Source organism: Filicampus tigris, chromosome 19 (genome assembly GCF_054856515.1).
Source record: "Filicampus tigris isolate MCC_2025a chromosome 19, RoL_Ftig_1.0, whole genome shotgun sequence".
NCBI classification, from domain to species: domain Eukaryota; kingdom Metazoa; phylum Chordata; class Actinopteri; order Syngnathiformes; family Syngnathidae; genus Filicampus; species Filicampus tigris.
The window spans coordinates 8324038-8344468 of NC_141235.1; the positions used below are offsets into that span (position 1 = coordinate 8324038).

The 20431-nt window shown below is 44.7% G+C and overlaps 1 protein-coding gene across 7 annotated transcripts in view; it reads right to left on the reverse strand.

Moving 5' to 3' along the window:
• mpripa (myosin phosphatase Rho interacting protein a) overlaps positions 1–20431 on the reverse strand; it is a 39645-nt gene that overhangs the window by 9442 nt on the left and 9772 nt on the right. For 2 of the 7 annotated variants that reach the window (XR_015082451.1, XM_086016158.1), the window contains exons 4-17: positions 11832–11983; positions 11255–11339; positions 10355–10408; positions 9451–9757; positions 8816–9350; positions 7022–7163; positions 6792–6911; positions 5418–5474; positions 5249–5317; positions 5086–5175; positions 2193–2302; positions 2005–2043; positions 402–1137; positions 125–241 (exon numbers count right to left, since the gene is read on the reverse strand). Coding sequence is in view for 6 of the 7 variants with exons in the window: in XM_086016158.1 (XP_085872284.1) it covers positions 125–241; positions 402–1137; positions 2005–2043; positions 2193–2302; positions 5086–5175; positions 5249–5317; positions 5418–5474; positions 6792–6911; positions 7022–7163; positions 8816–9350; positions 9451–9757; positions 10355–10408; positions 11255–11339; positions 11832–11983 (2613 nt within the window). In the remaining variant the exon portion in view is untranslated. The remainder of the gene's footprint in view (positions 1–124; positions 242–401; positions 1138–2004; positions 2044–2192; positions 2303–5085; positions 5176–5248; positions 5318–5417; positions 5475–6791; positions 6912–7021; positions 7164–8815; positions 9351–9450; positions 9758–10354; positions 10409–11254; positions 11340–11831; positions 11984–20431) is intronic. The other 5 variants (XM_086016161.1, XM_086016163.1, XM_086016162.1 and 2 more) reach the window with 5 other exon arrangements.

A 20431-nucleotide genomic window follows, 5' to 3' on the forward strand; every position in this document is an offset into this window, starting at 1 on the left:
AGGTCCAAATAAGAACACACACCAGTTAGTAGAATTCCACACAGGTTACACTGGACACACAATAGTTGTAGACTGCAATACCAAAGCCCAACATTTATTTCCCTTACTTCACCCAAAGCCCTACCTGCAGGACATAGCCATCTCTGGCACTCTGTTCTCTTCCTAGTGCATCTTCCAGCTGCTCCTTTAACATATTGTTCTGTCTCTGAAGTTGGTCCAGCTCTTTTTGCTTCTGTCCCAACTGAAAACAGAAATGGATACATAAACTCCAATGAGACATTAAAATTCGACACTACACACGCAAAGCTGAGGATATTCGGCACAACATAAAATTCACTATGAACGTTTCCCTAATTTTTTTTCTTTGCAGTGCACACAGTTCTAAAATTCACAACTCATACCTCTTTGTCCAGCAGTGCAGCGAGCTCATGTGCGGGCAGTCTGTCAGTGTTGGCGTTCTCTGTAGCCGTGCTGATGGGCACTTGCTTCTCTTCCCTTAATGGCGTCGTCTCCACCTGGTGCCACCGTTGCTCAATCTCCTCCTTAACGCCCGACGTTATGCTAAACTTCTCTTCCTCAACATTGTGCGAAGCCGGTGGGTGGTCTACCTCCATCCTTCCTTGCTCTTGACGGTCAGGTAAGCTCGGCTGCACGGGAGATGTCGTGTTCAAGGTGGAAGTGACGAGAACAGTATTTGGCAAGTGGCTCGGGTTGCCACCCCCAATGTTATCGTCTATTGTGGAGATGGGGCAGGCATCTGATACGCGGGGCGTTTGCAGGACCGAGGTAGAGACGGGTGAGCACGGCAATGAGGAAGGGGAGGAGGACATAGAGCAGCAGGAAGAGGTCGTGGAAAGTGACGAGCAGTGGTCGACTGTGTCCGCTCGCTCCTTCGCCGGCTTGTCTTTCTTGTCAATTTTGAACTCTGACCAGTCAAAAGTCTTTGAGCGGCCCTCCCGTCTGCGCTCACGAACCCGGCTTTTCCGGGGTTCAGAGGGTGGGGTGGAGGCCCCGATGCCTATTGGCTGCCGGTGGCCATCGGTGTTGGGGGGCTCGGGACAGGGGCTTGGCTCAGGCTTGACCTGTTGACACGGCTCCAGCAGCACCTGTGTTTTTATCTTCTCCTCAGGGACGGATCTGAATGAAATAAAATAAAAAATACACATGAGGATTTTCCCATGCGTTTCCATCAAAGGAAGTTTGGGGAACACTCAGTGCTGACAGTGGAGAGTCATTCAATTGCCTTTTTGCAATAACACATGGTTAGAGAGGAAAATCCAAGCACTTGTAAGGCGCACTACGTGTCGGGCTGAAAGCAGCTTGAGTGTTTACACGCATAAGCTAAAATAAGCCCGATGGTAGACGCCTTCTCTCAGCCGCTATGTTAATGCCATTTATACGGCGGCTCAACATGAAGAATGTATTTGCAGTAAACTGGGTGGATTGCCGTGTTTAAAATTGTCACAGGCAGGGCAGCTTTTACAAAGTGACACAATCGAGTAATATGCTTCCATCACGTCGCGTTGAGGCTTTAGGACAGGTCAGCCCGGGGAACTGAGAAGGCGCGGAACTCAAAAAGAAAGAGGGAGCTGAAGTGAGCGTGTGTCTATGCAGAAATGCCAAAAATACCACACCTTAGGGGGGACCAACCTACGAGACACACTAATAGGCCGTGAGCCCGTTTATGCCAGTCACAGAACGTATATCAACATGTAATCGGAGATAATACTGGCATGCTTAACATGACATACACGGAAGGTTGACATCTTCATTCCCACGTTAGTTGCTTTTGATCAAGATGATCAAGCGGGGTTGCTCGAGGTTGTTGACTTGACTGCCGTTTTGTTATATAGTGGCCCAACTGACAAGGAGACATGACTCAACGTCACATGACAGGGCAGGACGACAAACACGCCAGGGCAGACATTGCGGGGCAATGACATCACTTTTGGAGGAAGAAGGCAAGAGGGGGGCAGGCGATATTCAACACACAAGTTTCCCAACCTGGGCTTCAGAACGGACAGTTTCAGTGAGATGTTTTTCCTGGAAGCAGGTTGTAAACACCAGTTGCGGGAGGAGGAGGAGGAGGAAACAGAGGGTAAGGAGGAGAGAGGGATTAAGTTCAAGTAGGTGAGAAAGAAGCGGCGTTTGTATTTGCCAGCGGTCAAGCGCTACTTGTCTCTGGGTATTACCGAGTGACATCAGGGGCGATGGTGGGGCGAGCGTTCTTCATGATGGCCTGGATCCAGTTGCGGCGGATTCCGGAGGTCATGGCTGACAGGGTGCACGCGCCTTCTTTACACTGACGACAGAATGGACGTGGCTTACAAATGAGCGACCAGGACCATGCAATCATTTTGAGACTGTTAATTACGTCATCTGGCCTACTAAATCACACATTTCATTCATTCCATGTAATACAGTCTGCAATGCAAACCACGTTTCTACTTTACACATTACATGCCACTTAATACAGTATGTAATGCAAACTAACACCACATAGCTGTGCTGTGATCAAGGGTTCTCAAACATTCTGGATTCGGGGATACCCTAACAGGGGAGAGTTTTTTTTTTTCCCCCCCAAGAATCCCCCTCATAGTCTAACACCTGATACCAATAAAAATACTTAAACTATCATGTGAGCCCCTAGAGGCCATTTTGCATTTCTGCTTATATTTTCAAATTTCGTCAGTTTAGCAGGTTTCTGTTTTTAAATCTCCATCCGTCGGCGGTAGGAGGAGGAGGCCTCGAGAAACCATGCAAACTCCACAACATGGCTGAGATTTGGAACCCAGGACCTCTACTGTGAGGCAGACGTGCTTCGGAGAACTCAAGACATGCCCAACCCTTTATTTGACACTTATAGAGCAAATACATTGGACCTTACAGCCAGCGCATGTGTCACAATCACCAGGAACTTGATTACAGTTTACAATACGTGTGAAACAGCTGCTAAGGGTGTTGCAGTGCAGCGCTATTAGATGTCCCACGCAAGCTGCAGATGATCATTCCTTAATGTGGGGAAATTCACACAGACACCACAGTAGGTGGAGCAACTGGAGTTTTACTAAATTCTCCAAAGAAACTTACAATATTTTTGGATGGTAAAGGAGGAGTGAATAAGCAATCTCCACCCTGGAGCGGGTACCCCACGATCCTATAATCACTTTTAATGTGATTCTATGGACATTAACACAATCTTAACTGCAACCTACAGGCTTTTGTCCAACTAAACCATTTATATTGGCAGCCGGTTATTTTTAACCGTGCCAAATAACTTAAATGGGAAGAATTAAATTGTTGACTGAATACAATATATATGTCTGCTTCATATAAATCATGTGCAGTTGTGCCATTTCTCGGCCATGCTCATGCAATAGCAATCATTTGATGAATCATACAGCTATTTTAGGGCCAACTGGTGATGTGGAGGCGCGAGATATGGACATGCAGTGGCGCCTTGAGATACAAGTGATGAGAAAAAGAGAATTACACATTGTGTATTTAAAAATAAAACAAATAACTTTGCCTTAGAGTACACTATCTTACTGCTAACACATAACAGGAAACGCCATAAACTGCTTCACGAATCACATCTGTTTCACAGTGTTAAAAATCTTTGGGCAACAAATATTTGAGCCAGTTAATCTAACAGTACTGACAGGCATATATTCTTTACCCTCTGCGAAGAATGACTATACTGTATTGCATCAGTTTACTGAGATACATCAGAGGAGCAGGACGATTTCCATGGATTTGAAGCAAAAATAACAAGATGATTTGATATACAAGTGTTCCGAGTTACAAGTGTGGTCAAGGAACAAATTGACTTGCATCTTAAAGTGGAAATCAACCAAAACATTTTTTTTCAAGAATATGTTCTATGCAAGCCCACTAGTTGAAACAAGGCATTCTGATACATATTGCATTTGTGAAATAAGAGTTAATCCACACGCTTTTAGCCATCTGTGGGGGCGGGTCGTTGTGATGTAATTTTCTGTTGACAGAAATGACAAAATGGCCCCCCCTGAGATGGCCAAAAGCGGGTGTATTTTGCTGCTTAACTTATAATGCACAAACGCACATTTAATCAGAATGCCGTTTTTCAACTAGTGGGCCTGTTGGGAACATATTCTTGAAAAAATATGCGTTAATTTTCACTTTAAGGCACCACTGTACTTGACCGACAGTTAAGCAATAACAAGGACTGTATTTAACTCAGTTTATATGTCATGGAATAATGTTGCGATCCTCAATCTTAATTCAGGACTGCCAAGTATTAAAAAAATAAATAAAACACAGAGCAGCAAACTGTGACACTACAACTGATGCTCCTGTCTTGGCTTGGCTCGTCCATGTGAGCAAAACTTTGAGTGCTGGTTTTTGTAACGTTCAAAAAGACCAACATGCTGCTACGCGCTTCATTCCCTTCATGAGCATGCAAAATGTCAGGCTGAATTATTCAGTGCAGTCTCACTGTGGCGAGACGGAATTGTGGATATAAATACTGGAGTTATTAATTTCTTGACATCAAATCCATGTTGTTCTTCGCCAAAGACATGACGATCTCCTTGACTACTCTATTTCTGACATCCGCCAAAAAGTAGCCAAGTAAGATAATTAAAGCAAATGTAAACAAAAGATAATGATTTTACTGCTACCGCTTTCATATAGGATGAAATAAAACACAAGGATTACATTACATCATATTTGTCCAGAGTTTAAATTGTTTAAAAGCCAGGAAGAGAACATCCTATAGTAGACATGTCAGACTGTATAGCGATTGTCGGATGATGGCAGGTAGTACGTGGGTTCACTGAGGCAAGCGTGGCCAGTAACGAGGCAGATTTAGACTGTGATGTCAAATCGAGATGACCAGTCAAGTGACATCCTTCATGACAGACAAAGAATCACTTTAAAAAGAGAAACAGCAAAACCTGATACCTTAAGTTGCACCACATGGCGTCTAAAGCTGTTTATAGACCGGCAACAGACAGCCGAGCTCACCGAGTCGACAATGCGTCCGCTCAATCCTTACTGGTGATAAATGACGCAAGACAATTGATGTCGCGAATCAACACTGACCAGGATTTGGAAGCCATAATTCCTCTGGACGGGGAACTCTCTGACGTCATAACATGTGGAAAGATCAATCTCACCGTCCACTTCTGCAGCCTGGAAAGAGTTGAATGAATTCATACCGCGTGCAATAAGAAATGTCGATGAGACACATTTAAAGACTTCTCACCTCTTCGGCTATTGAGTCCTTGTAGTACCGCAGACTCTGATCCGTGAGAACAAACCAATGTTTCTTCCACTACAAGCAGGGGGAAAGAGTAATGTGACTTCAGCAGTTAATTATGCATATAAATAATAGAGTGGAGGGGACAAAGAGGTTATGACATAAGGGTGATTACCATTCCATCTTCATACAGCTTGGTCATCCATCCTTTTTTGAAGTTCAGCAGATCAGGCTGTAGTGAAGACAAAGAGTTGTTCAATCAGCACCATCTGCTTGAAATCCCCATTGGCCATTAATTCTGCTGTGGGTTACGGTTAGTGAAACAAGAACCCTTGTTTGTGTGACCCTGGCAAATGTAATTGACTTTACACTAAACTTCTTCATCTGTCTGGCACTTTCAGTTCACCACCTTAGCCAAGTCAGCGGCGCTGCCAAAAGGTGACGACGGTTAAAGAGACCGACTGCTGCACGTCGAAACCAAACTACGATGTAAACAACACGTCCAAACCGGGCCTATGGCCGTTCTACCGTACCTTGTTTTTGTTTAGCTTCATCAGGTGCGGCGGAGTCACCGTCTGGCAGAGAGTCATTGCGACGCCTATCTGCCTTCACTTCGTGTGTTGACAATCTGCTCTTCTCCCTCTACCCCGGGGGGTACACAACGCTCGACTGTAACTGCCACCGTGTCGGCTATTTATAAAACAGCAGTAGCAGTGGCGGCAGCGCTGTCGGTGTGTGGGAGCGAGTGGGTGGGTGAGTGGGTAGGTGGGCGGGGTTGCAGGCAGCTGCGGCTCAATCGCAGGAGCCAACCGCAGTGGTTACCACAAATCTCAGTAGCTGACGTGCAAGAGTCAGGCCCCGGGAGGACACCTCTGCAGCCTTAAGCAGCTTGGCGGCGAACACGTTAATCCCATTTGTAGGAGTAAAGGATACTTTTACACATGTATTCATAGTTTGCAATGAGTAACCGTTACAGTAATGTGCAACAGAGAAAGGGTCCTCAAACTTTTTAGGTCCGGGACCCCTTACAGGGAACAAATTCCAATTCAGCATTACTGTATGTACCCTTAAATGCCACAGGAATTAAAAGTTGCCCATTTTCAAACAAACAAATACAGATTTTTTTTTTTTTTTTTTTTTTTAACTTTGGATCATTGTGCCCACCAACATGTGCCTCTTAATATTGTATATAACAAAAAAATGTTAGTGTATTTTGGTCTGTTGATGACATGCCTTTTCAAAGATGTCATTCCAATGACCTTATCCTTCACCCTTGGCACACTCCCAGGGATTAAAAAAAAATGCCAACCAGGCAATTTAACAGTCTTTTGACAGCAGGAAATGCGCATTGGTCATTCTCTATTCCTCACTGCGTCATGAGTCCATTTTCCTCAATACAAACATGGGTGCAGAGGGGAATGCAAGCGAGACAGATGCCAGGTCACATTCCCCTGCAGCAGGAGATCTGGGTGGCTCAGGTCATGTACAATTTATATTTTCTTTATTTATATGAAACAATGAAACACCGAGAATCGTGGCAGGAACTCACAGTCATCGAGGACTCTGTGACTCTGCGGTCGAGTGATTTGGCTCTTCTGAAGTTTGCAAAACTGCAGCTGGACACATCTGGGACCGAGCGGTCCTTCCCTGCATCCAGTGACGACATGTCCTACATCAACACAAAAGTCTCAGAATAAGCTCTCAGTGAGCTCAGTGATCTGAGTAAATAAAACACTCAGTAAATATTCTTCGGCTCTTTTATTTCAGAGGTCCACATACATGTTTGTCGGCCAGATGGCGTCTCTCGCTGCGCCCTTGTCGCTGCACATTGGTGACGTTTGATGACAGCTCGCTGGAGCTGCTCGTTTCCATTCGCTCCACGTTTGGACTCTCCTCAAATCGGCCGATGACTTGCGAACGCCTGTGACGGAGAGAACATTTCTCTGATCAAAAAAAAACAAAAAAAAAACAGCATACGGGAATGTTAACTGACAACTATGCTGTGTGAAAAGCCCTATATTCCAACAAAGTCAACCTTAAAAAAATACATCATTTGACTACCATGCTTGCTGTATTACTATTAAAACAAGAAATAAACGTATGGGGGAAAACAGCACAGCACCATAAGGAAATTCGAGCCAAAATACAAGGCCCATAATGGACACTTTTTATATAGGGAAAGTGTTGTGGCATTATACACAAGTGACAGTTTGACTCCGGAACTCATTTGACTCAAAGCCCCTTTCGTGGAAAACAATGTGCAACTTAACATGGTGTCTCCCCATGAGATGAACCTAAAGATACATCAGAGGGCACGATGTTAACTTCTATGCTGCAGTTAAATTTAAAAGAGAATGAAATGTCTAGGATGGCTGATTTGCAAGAGGAGCAGCAATGACAATTTACAGCGGAATTACCTGAAGGCGCGGAAAATCGGTTAATGTTGCGTCAGAAAAGAGAGGAAACCAATGTACCACCAAAAATGTGCCAACAGTAACAAGCATGTGTATTAAAATGATGGCTCTTGTGTGTGCTCCCAGGCAGAGAAGAGATGAAATGAGAGAAAGCAGGAATCAACGATGACCAGCAGGGAACAGCATTGGGACAGAGGTGGAGGGGTTGATTGAGCATGAGCTCATCGGAGCTCTGTTCAGAAGCCCCTGGAAAAGATCAAAACAACAAAACCTTCTAGCAAAGGCAGCAAAGAAAGAGGCCACAGCAAAGAACGTAACACATGCACTTAACACCCCCAAGTCATTTATTAGACAGCGATTACAACCACTGGGTAGTGGAAAGATACTACGGTGCTGGCACTCTACTTTAAATCGGTAATTACCAAATGCTGTGCCCATGAGCGCTCAGCTGGTGTGCCATGGGAAATTATTACATTAACCTTAATTAGTCCAAAAAGTATTATACATATATATAAGACCTCCATTTTTCTCTCCATGTATATCAGCTCTGTGTTCAACTAAACAGCTGCAGATTTCCCATTGAGGAAGTACATTTGGGAGGAAATTAAGATGAGATCAGATTTTGAGATTTGGATTTTAGAATGTCAAATACAGTATGTGTCTTGGTCATGAAAGGTTGGCAAAACACTGCTTTAAGCAAAGCCTTCTCATCGCTCCGTAGCGCCTCAGCTGAGTAGAATCCATAACACTTGACATGCTCATTTTGTATTTTAGCGCCAAATCATTAAAGTCAATGTAAAGTGAAGATAACACTGTGTGTCTTTTAAATTTGACACAGGAAAGTGTTGTTAACAAGCCTGCCAAATTTGAAAAGGGTTGGGCTCCAAAATGCATCACCGTTTTAGCCACGCCCCCTCAAAAAAACAACAACCCTGAAATGGTGAAAAGGTTACAGCAAACAGCTACGTTCTTCACAATTAAAAACTAAATGGGTCACAGTCTAAGTACATGTTCTCAGCATTTATCTTCAACCAAGTATAACGTACTTAGAAACAAACATCTACATTCACTTTACAGGGTCTTTAATGATTGGCTGCCATCGTTGTCTGATATTTGTGATGCAAGATGCCATACAAGACAAACATCTGTCTGCTCTCACCTGCGCTCCTCCCCAAACAGCCGGGCCACCTCTTCACGTCCAGGGCTCCGCGTGCGTGCTCTTAGCTCTTGTCGCTTTTTCTCCGAATGAAAAGCTTCACGGTAGGTCATCCTGCGCGCTCGCGGCACGTCTGAAAGCGCTGCGTACTGCCTGCCTGACCGACCCGCTCTCCCTCCTCCACTAGTCACGCTAGCGGCGCTCCCTCCACCACCACTGTGGCCCTCCCAGGTGGGTGTAGCGCCGCTGGGCTCAGAGTCCAGCGAGCTCTGGGAGGAGCTGATGGTGGAGTAGCTGGGCGACGCAAGAGTTCCCGGGGAGGGGGGATAGGGTGAAATTTGGGGTTCGGGTTCAGAATTGTACCTGGGAGCTCCTAAGGAACAGGAGGATGTCGACGAGGACAGGGGGAGTTGCTGGGGTGGCTGCGGCGGTTGGGAATTCAGTGCAGGTTTCGGAGAGGGCTCCGACTTGGTCTTCTCCAGGGAAAAGTAACCGCTCTCCACTCGTACTTTGCGCCCAGTGCTCATGGTGCCACCATCTGTCATTCAAGTACACACAGTTTGTGTTTATTTAATAACCCCGCCACCCTCACAGGGACCACAATTTGAGACCCACTAGTGTAGTGCAATAGTCCTAACCATCTTGAGTGGTGATAGTGGAGTCTGGTTGGCTCTGGCCCAGCTGGCTGAGACAGGAGGCGCTGCGGCTGCAGGGGATGGTGGCCCGACTCCAGCGGTTCTCCTCCTGCCACAAAGTGGCCTGGCTCATCGGGACACGCTCGGCGCTGGCGATGCTGCTGGGCAGACACGGGATGCTGCCTCCGCTGCCGCTGCCGCTGGTCACCGTCACCTTGGCCGGGCCCGGTTCCTGGACAGGGGTTTGGGATGGAAGGAGTGGAAGGGAGGAGGAGGAGAGGAGAAAATGGGAGGCAAGGTCACAACGAGACTAGAAAAAAATGAAAAATAGAAGTGAGTGAGAAATGCATGTCATCTATAGTAGAGAATAAGAAAAATTAAGTCAATTAGTGACATGATTGATGAAAGAAATATACCCTATAAAGACCCAAAAGTACTGAGACACATTGCACTCAACTGGAAATTATTTTGTTGGTCCCATATTTGCCTTTTGGAGAATGCGTAGTGATTAATTCTGAAGTATGACCAGTAAAAGGGTCTCCCACACAAATGTGAAAAGATTCATGGAGGTCCAGCTCAACACCTGAATGATTAACTGATTAGAGATGAGTCCCAATACGTGTGCCCCGATCGTGTAGTAACAGATTGAAATCACCCTGGTAGTCAAAGTTCTGATGTGGAATTCCGTTCATTTGAAATACTTAAAAAGAGAAAGTGAAAATCAAAGTGGGCCAACAACTTTTCAATCACCACCAACATGCAATTCTAATTCAGTGTTTCCCATGTTAAGGAGAAGAAAAAACGCATATCCATTGGCCTTTGGCCTTGATCTTGATTGAGAGTAAAACATAGAATCGACTTTTTCATTTTTAGAGGTGATGCAGTAAGAAGGTTAAACTAAACTCACTGGATGTCCATTCATGTCCTTAATGGAAAAACACTGGATTGTAGTTACGCCACCCTGCCAATCACAGAAAGCTTTCATTGTTAACCTCCTGTATGCGATGCTTGATAATGTTAGCATTCTGTGCCGGCGCCACTGTTTTTTTTTTTTTTTACTTCTAGTGTCAATTTGCATATTACTTTTACATTTGCGTGGTCGCGGTTAACCTGCGGCACCTTTGTATTGGACTACTCTACTGTAAAAACAAATAAATAAATAAAATACTTACAATTATGCTAATCCTTTATAAAGTGTATCATGGATTATTTACAGTAGAAATATGAAATTCAGTGGTGTGATGCTTGTGTCCCATGGAACATCAGGGAAGTCATCGCAGGATTTTACCACGATGCAATCTCAAGCCATTCCCACAAACTTTTATCACTTTGCGCAAATGATGTGTGACTCGCAACTCTGTCCAATTACTGCAACAGCTCCGCCACTCAATGTGTCCTTGTATCACACTCCTACATCCTCACCTCGCTGTTTCCAAATACTGACATGTGATGATAAGTCACTTACCCACAAAAAACAATTTAGGATTTTTCAGCGATCCTTGTTTGTGGTTCATCAGCTTTGCTGTTTTTTGTAAGTACTTAGAAAGGCTGACACAAAGTCAGACTTCTCTCTCTCTCTCTGCAAATGAGTTACGTAATGTCAGTCAACTCAGGCTAATTCATGGCATCGTCGTTAGGGGAACCAGACAATGGACCTCAGAGGGAACTTTGTGGGCACACACGACTGAAAACAACAGTATTGCATTGTGGGTGGGCTGACAACCCTTTACACTGTGTAATAGGGCAGCATGCTACTTTTATTGTACCAATATAGGACTGTGACCAGAAAACATTTGAAATGCATTACCTGCTGAGTGGGTGGATCGACCTTGCGCTTCTTCTTCTGATTCTGCTTGTTCGTTCTGGGGTACACGGTCAGAGCTTCCTGCCAACTGATCAGAGTGAAGAGAGTACATTTCTTGTTTCTCTAAGAGTAACTCATTCACTGCCATTGGCGGATTTATTTGTCTTTTCACAGTCCAGCCGTTCAATAGCTGAAATTGATTTATCCCAGTTTTTATGCCAATTTATTCCAATTTTTCTTTTCAAACCTTAGGGTAAAAGTGGGTCTGAAAATGTCTGGCAGTGAATGAGTTAAACATGCACTTCCCAAGACAATATTTAAATGAGCCCCAAAATGCATTTTAAGGCTTGGCAAACTTGATCTAAAACAGCCTTGCCAATAGTCAACAACAATCTGTGTTTGAGTCACCAAGCACAAGCGGTCCAAAGAAGCCAGCAGAGGGCAGAGTAGTTTTAATAGCGAAGGCAAGCACACATTGGTCTCATCTTTTAAACTTGGCCCATAGCACTAAAGCTACACTGCTCACCTGACCCAGTTCTTTCAAACGTTCTATCAGGTTGACAGCCACAAGCCCGCTTACCCGTTAATAATTTCTTTACACTCCGCTCGAATGAAGTGCTCCTTTTCAGGGGTTACGATGCACAAGGAGTTCTTCTGACCAGTCCTGGACTCTCCGTCGATGACATCGGAGCACTGGTTCATATTGATGGTACCCTGGGGAAGAGTACTGGGCTGGAAGGTACAACAGAAGGAGCATGTAGGAAGTGCGGCAGAGAGCAGGAAGTCAAGTGAACAGACGCGCTCGCGTATCCCGCTATGTGATTTTCTCACATAATCCGCCCAAACGTCAACATGGTGCCAGAATTTGCACAGCAGACATCAACAGTCTGTGCAGAGGAACATGTGCCTGTCGCCTCCAAATATGTAAATATACTTTTTGATGACCTCAGACTGACCAAACAACACAAACTTAAAATGATTTACTTGAGGTACAGAATGAAAGGAGGCATTGTGATCTTTTTTTTTTTCTTGTTCAGTTTTGAAACATGTTGTTGAATAAAGTAAAATGAGTAATGCAGAGCAGAACAAGCGTTCTTTGAACAACGTTTGGGTTCTGCCGTCACTACGCTACACATACGGGAAAAATTACAGCACGCAACCGCTGTGGTGTCTTAGTGTCTATAAGTACCAGCCACAAATGATAAATTACAGCCCTCGGTGCATCGGCGTATAGGAGCGGGACAAGATTAAAAGGCATCACACTCAACTTGGCCGGCGACCCAATAAATCACATTCGGGAAAAACCTATTTGTGCAGCATTACCGTGCTACGACAGTACCAGAGCAATTAAATCCTGTGCATGGCCTCTGATGTGGATGGAGAAGTCAATACTTGATGGTAATCCCAGCCGAGGGCGGTTGACTAGCTGTGTCCCGGCGAAATGTCACTTGAAATGTGGGTCTCTTTCACATTATAGACTGGGTCAAAACGCTTAAGTATAGTAATCCCTCGCATATTCGCAGCTGATCATTTGCAAAGTCAAACCATTCAAAAATTCGCCTATTAATGGATTTCTGGAGCATGTACAGGGCGCCAAAGCCTAGGATAATAGGAAAGTAGTAAGTAGAATTAGAAGAGACACATATTGGCTGTTTCACAGCCTGAGTTGTTCTGGAGACTCTTCACTGCATGTGTATGTTTGTGCTCTGCTGAAACCAAATGATCTGTTAGCTATTTATTTCTAAGGGCTTAAAATTACACTTAAGTGTTTTGGGATCAAAGTTTGGGGTATATTTATTGCTTAAACAAGGAGTGTCAAACTCATGTTTGTCCCGGGCCACATTGTAGTTGGGTTTTACCTCACGTCAGAGGGACATTATGACTGTGAAACCAAATGCATCTCATCATATTTTAACATATACACCACCAATTGATGGATATTTATTTATTTATTTACTCACAACTATTGAACACGAAGCAGATGCTTGTGATTTGCTTTAGTGGACAATATAAAATGGGCCTTTAAACTGAAACCTGGAATCCGTTATTAATATAACCAAATAAAATCAATTTCAGAGGGGAGTCAATTAATTTTTATTTTTTATTTTTTGCTATTCGCAACAGGACCCAGTCCCTACATTCCGTGAATATCGGGGGATGAGAATCGAGGCAGTATGGTGTGCCCGCTCAAGGAGTGCCACACTGGGAGCCACTTGGCTAAAATCAGTGGAGGGCGACCGCTTGTGCCCGTGGATTAAAAATCAGTGAAGGGCCCTCGACAGGGTGAGAGGTCAGCACGACAGCTGTGCTTGACAGGTAGACTGACAAACAGACCCTGGGACAGCTGGGCGAGGGCCTGGTGGGCCTGCTTCAGACCGCAAAGGGGAGAACTGGCGTCAGCTTGACCTGAGAGCCCTGTCACTCTCAGACTTGGCGAGAGGAGCCAGCTTTGGCCGCCGAGAAGGAAAAGTAGCGAGGCGGATTAAGGATCTGGTGGTCAATGGGACGCCGGGAAATAAATGGTTTAGTGGAATGACTTGTTGACTGCTAGGCCCTTCTGTCTGTGTAAACAAACAGAAGGCACGCTGTCCTTGACTTGGGAATCAAAACAGGATGGAGAAAAAAAAAAAAATACTGATTCTGGGAACAGTTCAACAAGCATCTTAAGCGCCAAGATTTGAATTCACATCGCAATCGCAAAGAAATCAAAACCCGATTACAGTTGAATCCATTTGAACAATAAGCCTGCTGCATTAATAAGATGGCTGTGTGGCGCTACAGTGAATACTTGCAAGAGGCGTTTGTGAGGAAAGCGGCACGAGACTCCGCTCACACGTGTGGACCCTCCCAGCACTGGCCTTGGGTCAGCTGACCCCCAACACACACACCCTATTTCGGTCCAGCCAGGGCCACGGTAGCCCCCAGACCGGGCCCCCTTTGAACCCACACCTCTGTCACCTATCCCAGACCCTGTCCCCTCTCTCTGGGCCATGTCCGACCACAATGGGCCCTTTGTGCAACAGCACAAGCTCGCACAATGTGGGATTGTCAGCCACTGTAGTCCATAGAAGCACTCACCCCCCCCCCCCTTCACCCTCGCAGAAGGAAATAATGGAGAGACAACAGATTTTGGGATCAGTGCATGGAAATTAGGAAGACAACGCATATTTCTGTCATAAGAAGTCAAACAGTGAAAAATACTGACTGGTGAGTAATAAGCAAGTGCGAATAAATATCTCCTCCCTTGTGACACAGCAGGAGAACGAAGCTATCAACTCGCATTGGCAGCTGGCGTATTATTTTGTTGAATATTTGGGTTGTGAAGTACATTTTCATCTTGTGCATCAACATTTGAGTTTCACAGAGCCATTTGTAGTACTGAGAAACATATGCGGGTAATCCCATTCAATTAAAGGGAGTAGCACGATAGAACAAAATGGAACGTGACCTGTAATTGAGTCATCACAACTTTTCCACGACATTCTTTCTAAATCAGACCCACGCTTCTGCAGGAAAAAAAAAAAATATTGCTCACTGCCTGAGTTATTTAGTTACAAACACCTGTAAAATGATTGTAAACATCTGTCTGGTATTACGTGTCAATTGTCTGCCAGGATTGATCTTGACAAATTCAAATGCTACGCCTTCATTCTGTATTACTCTTTTTCAAGACGTGTATCGACAAGAACCCGCAAACAGGTTCCAAGGTCAGCACCCTGCACCCACACTCGCTCGTCTTTGTTCCTCAAGACGTCAAGTGTGAAGGAACTCTGATGAGCTGGCACTGCATCATCCTGACTCACGAATATGGCAAGCGATCGGGTCTCTTCGTGGCTACAACATCCTGCTCATTACCGATAACAGAAAATGTGCAATACAACTTTCCTTAGCAACCTGGGACAATAGAGGTAAACACGTTTTTGGATACAACAGAGCCCGCAAGCTGCCGCGGGTTGGGGGAAATGTCCTCGGGTGCCAGAGGGATGGAGTCACCTCGAAAGTTACTCGGCCGAGCCTCCCCGTAACAGTCGTGCAACCAAACAGATGCAGGAATCAACTTGGATTAGGGGATTCAGTTAATAGGCTGGTTGTGAACAAAGTTATGATTATTTCTGTGATTTGACAGCAGCATTATGGCAACTTTAAACGGGTTGTTGCGGCAGTGTGACAAAAAATTTGTGTTCAGAGATCCGTTGCTTCAAAAGGTAACACCACCATCACATCGATGCTAATCGTTAGCATTCAGGAAGCAGACGTAATAACACATCAATCTTTTGTTTTGGGTTTAGTTTGAGAGTAACCTTCAGCTGAGAGTGGCAATAAACAGCTTTTAACCTCTCTTTTGAAGAATATTCAGTAATTATATAGGCAAGACTGCCACCATGCCGCACTTGTAGCTCAAGTTTAAGTGATCTTAAAAATCGCAAAAACTGGCAAGTCGGGTCATTCGTCTGTATCTGCTTTAGCAACGGTTACATAGCAGCCTCCGTGACTCAAAATGGACAGCTACAAACTCACGGTCCCACATTTCCAAGCAGGTATTTTAGAGAACGTGGGCAGCCAGAGTGCCGGTCCTCATGGCAAAAAGCGAGAGGAGCGTGGGTGGTTTCATGCGGCCTGTTAACAGGCCAGCGTCGTCAGAGATGGGGATGCAGAGGAGGAGGAAGAGGAGGGGAGTGTTGGGGGATGAAGAGAAAGTCGAGCATCACTACTTCCAAACTGGTTGTTGCAAAAAGTAGCATTGTAACCAAGAAGAACCCCGGTGACGTAGTTGCATAGCTAAATAGGTGTGGGCCAAAAACGCACACGCACACCCTATTCAAAAGTGCAAGCTTTGGTCATGGGGTTGACGTAACGTCTATGAATGACGCATACGTCATCAATTGCGAGAAGACGACTGTGAGAAATCATTTTGGATGGTGACAGATTGGCTGGGAAAACGACCTAAACAGGTGCTCCGCTGAACTTTTGTCATGTGGCCTGTTGTTCACACTCACAGTGTCTTAGCGGAATTAGTCCAAGTGGGTGTGTGCATTCCCAGACTGATAACATTTCTCTTGTGATATTCAGCTTTTATCAATACAACAATAATGTCTTTCTTTTTGCGGCCGGTCTTATCAGGTCACGCTTTCTTGCAGGCATTAAGTGTCACTCCAGAATCAAGCGTAATCGAAAGCTGGGAATGACGTAATCGCGAAATTATTTGATTTGGGAAAACTGGGGGTTACAGACAGTTGTAGCACAACAGCAAACTTACAGGCGTTCGTGTGCTTATCTTTAAAACGTCTTGTCACTCATCTCTCTGCTGCTTCCAAGGTGTTCAGGAACAGGTGTTCTCTGTCCAGATAAGGGTGGGAGCTGCGGTGCATTTCCCTCAGAAAAACAGAGACTTTGCCTGCATATTGATGGGTGCTGTAAAAATCCATATAACAGTTGCAAAACCTCTTCGGGATTGTTTATTTGAATCACTTCTGGTCTCTTCAATTTCCAGTGTGGAATCGGCAGTCTGCGCGAACGTAACATCTGGACCGGTTTTCTTTTCCAATGTAGCCAATTCCAGCGTTCTCCCAAAGTACTGTGACTCACTCGCGGAGCAGTAAATATTCAAAACGTAGCCCTGAAGACAACTCCAGAACCACCATAGCAGCCAACAACTACCACCCACCACATCCCACATTGCTGTGACACACATTCATAAGTAGGCCAAGGTTATAAACAACCAATTTTCTCATTTCAAAATCTATTGTATTTGATTCTCTTGCTACATTCTTGCCAGCTTCATTTAAAAAAAAAAAAAAAAAACAACTGGTCAAAACCGCAGTTGAACTTTTCTTTCTCATAATAGCAGGGCCCTGGGGCCAAACAGATGGTCGCATTGGCCGAGGTGAAGGGTTAAAGGTCATTCAATACACCTGTCGCAACTTGAAAAGACATTTCGCTGCAGCTGCTACGCCTGCAGTCCGATACAAGACAGCAGTATCAGGCTGGCTTACAACTGGACTTCATCCAACCAAGACATGTTGGGGAAATGACATAAGCAATCAACAGGGAGAAACAGTCCACTGCAGTGCTGCAGCGTCAAGCTCGTTTTCATCGCGGGCCACATTTCAGTTATGGTTGCCCTCGGGGGGCCTGTTAGAATGATGAAAGCTTATAAAATATATAATCATGAGCGGTGTAACAGGAACCAAAGTTACAAGTTACACCCGTCTGCCCCACTGTTTTACAAGTTCCTTTCTCAGCGCTGGCTAAGCCGTCACCCCGACACTTGACATAAAACCTTTTGTCACCATCCTGGTCCAGTTTTTGAACCAAACTGATGAAAGCAGGCCGAGGGAGGCTCTGGAGAAAGAGAGAGGGAGAAGTTGCACAATGCGGCTGGCTGCTTTCTCCGGCACCAATGATTTATTGGCCAGAGCAAAATGGAATGAAAGACGGACGTACAAGAGACTGGCAGGGAGAGAGAGAGAGAGAGAGAGAGAGTGAGCAGACAACGATGGGAAAGTGAACCAAAGGGAGTAATGGGATAAGCAAAGGTGATGACCATGTCAGCTAGACAGTCCTGGTCGCTGGCTTTAGCCAAACCCTTGTGGGGCTTGTCCTTCACTGCATGATGAATGACTCGGGGAAAAGGGGGGGGGGGGGAATGGAGAGTTTACATTCCAACAGATCGGTTCCTACTGGATTCACAAGGAAGGAAGGGCGAGGGTTAAAGAAGACTCACGCGCAATCCTCTTCCGCAAAGCCAGCAGATGCCTTACCCACAGGACGCACTTTCACAATAACCAAGACAACGTTTGCACACGTGATCTCGTCAAGATCAAATCTGTGCTTCTTTTCATCTGCTTTTCTCTCAATTATTCCCATTTAATCCCACATTAAGACCCGCAACGGAATCAAAACTACTCACTAGTTGACTCCCTCACTTCACGTCCATCTCCAGTGTTTGCCGTGAGAGACAGACTGAAGTCCCCCTTCAAGTGTCCCTAATTCGATGGGTCCTAATTCCTAATTCATTGCACGGAAAGCCCGCAGGCAACTCCAGACATCCTCCTACCCGCTCATTCATCTCTCGAAATGCTCTCGTCAGTCCCAGTCCGACATAAGACAAAAAAGCCCATCAAAAGAAAACTCCTCGGGGTATAGAGGAAAGTAACGTTTAAGCATACCACAGGGCTTACAATTCCGAACGTAAACACTAGTTAGGGCTGCATAGGCTTGCGTCTGCAAGGAGGAGAAAGCAGAATGGCGCGTCTGAAATTAACAAAGAATGCACAAAATGGGAAAAGGAAGCTCCTCAAAACTCCAGTCTTGGACAGTGTAATTGGGCAGAGGTGCACATTTTTGAATTCCAGTAAACACAGGAAATTAATTGAGCTGACATGAAATGAGAAGGACTTCAAGGGCTAAAAACGTCATGAGAACATCATGTTCTTGTGGAGAATAATGAGAGACGTGGTAGACGCAACAAACAGTCCGCTTTGATTTAAGTCACTTTGCAACAGTGAAACAATTTTTGGATTAGGGGTTGAACAATTTCAGATTTTTTTTTACCCCCCCCAATTGTCGACTAAGCATTAATCCATGACATCACTGATATTTTTTTAAACAGACAATTCCAATTTAAACGTATGTAATGCTTGAACACAATCTCGCAGCAGCAAGAAAAGTCAAACAAAAAAAATTCGGATGCGCATACAAGCGTCAACTGGACGCAGTCCGGGGCAGCCATGTGTGACATGAGCAATGTAGAACAGTTATTAGCGTGTGGGTGTTGATCATTAACACTTATCCTAGTGTGATTGAAGCAGCACTGAAGGGTTCTTACCACCCACCTGACAAGTCCTGAGCACCACGTAACCAAATTGCGCATCTATTTTTCCAAGGCATCTTTGAAGGGTATGAATGGTTTAATCGTTTAAGATGTTGACTTAAGACATGGTAAAAGGGATAATAAGTCTTAGTCAAACCACAGAGTAATGCTGCACAGAAGAACATTCAGTATTTCTTGCTGCGGTGTGTTACTGATTAGCGGCGGTTAGTGCGACATCTGACTGTGAGGACATCGTTATCGTTAGCTTGATTAATTTGCTGCCAATCTCGCCGCTCGGCGTTAAAACATCTGCATCTCGTTTGATTGATCGGATTTATCGGTTTTATATTCGGATGCGTCTACCAATCGGGCGCGCTTCCGTTAACAGCTCGTTGATAGAAAGGAGCACTGAAGCGAGTGAGTTTAAGGTTGTGGAGTTGTTTTGGAACCCTGTTGACAACACCTGTTCCTGACGCAGCCTACGTAGTCAAGCGCCCTTGATCACAGGTGCATCACACACAAAAAAAACCACCTGCAGCTCAGCAAAAAAGTATGATGAAATATTATAATAATAAAAATAATATATGCGCGTATATTTTTTAGCATGAGAGTTTAGGTAAATGGAATTGGTATTTGCAGATTTTGTTCAAGTTGAATATTTTGAACTCTGCCATGCACTTAATTTATCCAGGCTTTTTAGACAAACATGAAAAACAGAAGTCGAGGCTTGGTTCACACTTGACTGATGGACCCCGAACCAAATCAGCAATCATGTTTCCTTCCATGTGCCAATTCTGCTTAAACTGTATTAGGGCCGGGGAAAAACACTCATCCAGATAGAGAATATCCGAACAAATGCTTAACTCATTCACTGCCATTGACGAATTTGTCTTCTCACAGTCCAGCCATTCAATCCCAGGAACTTGTTTGTAAATATTTTTTTTATTTTTTTCAAACATTAGGGTAAAAGAGGGTCCGAAAATGTCTGGCAGTGAATGAGTTAAAGACAAGGAGAGAAAGTCATTTGCTCAGTTTCTTTATTTTGCAAAGAGGTCAGACAGTTCAACAAGGGGACAGGCAGCCTCCAAGTACACAAATGTGTATCGCTGCTGTTTGCTGTCAGTCGCCAAAGAACTTAAAAGAAGCTCAAATGATGCTTCCAGAGTGTTCTGTTCCATTTGCCTTCAGCCAGGACCTATAAAGAAAGAGCTACTTTTAAAAAAAAAAAAAAAAAAAAGATAACTCTGTCCATTGTTATACAGTACATGCCTTGGGCATTTGTTGCTAGAATAAACGACAAAACATGTTGCCCTTGGCAACAAAGTCCCCCTGAAATAACTGCCAGTTGCCTGGGTAACCAGCTTTTA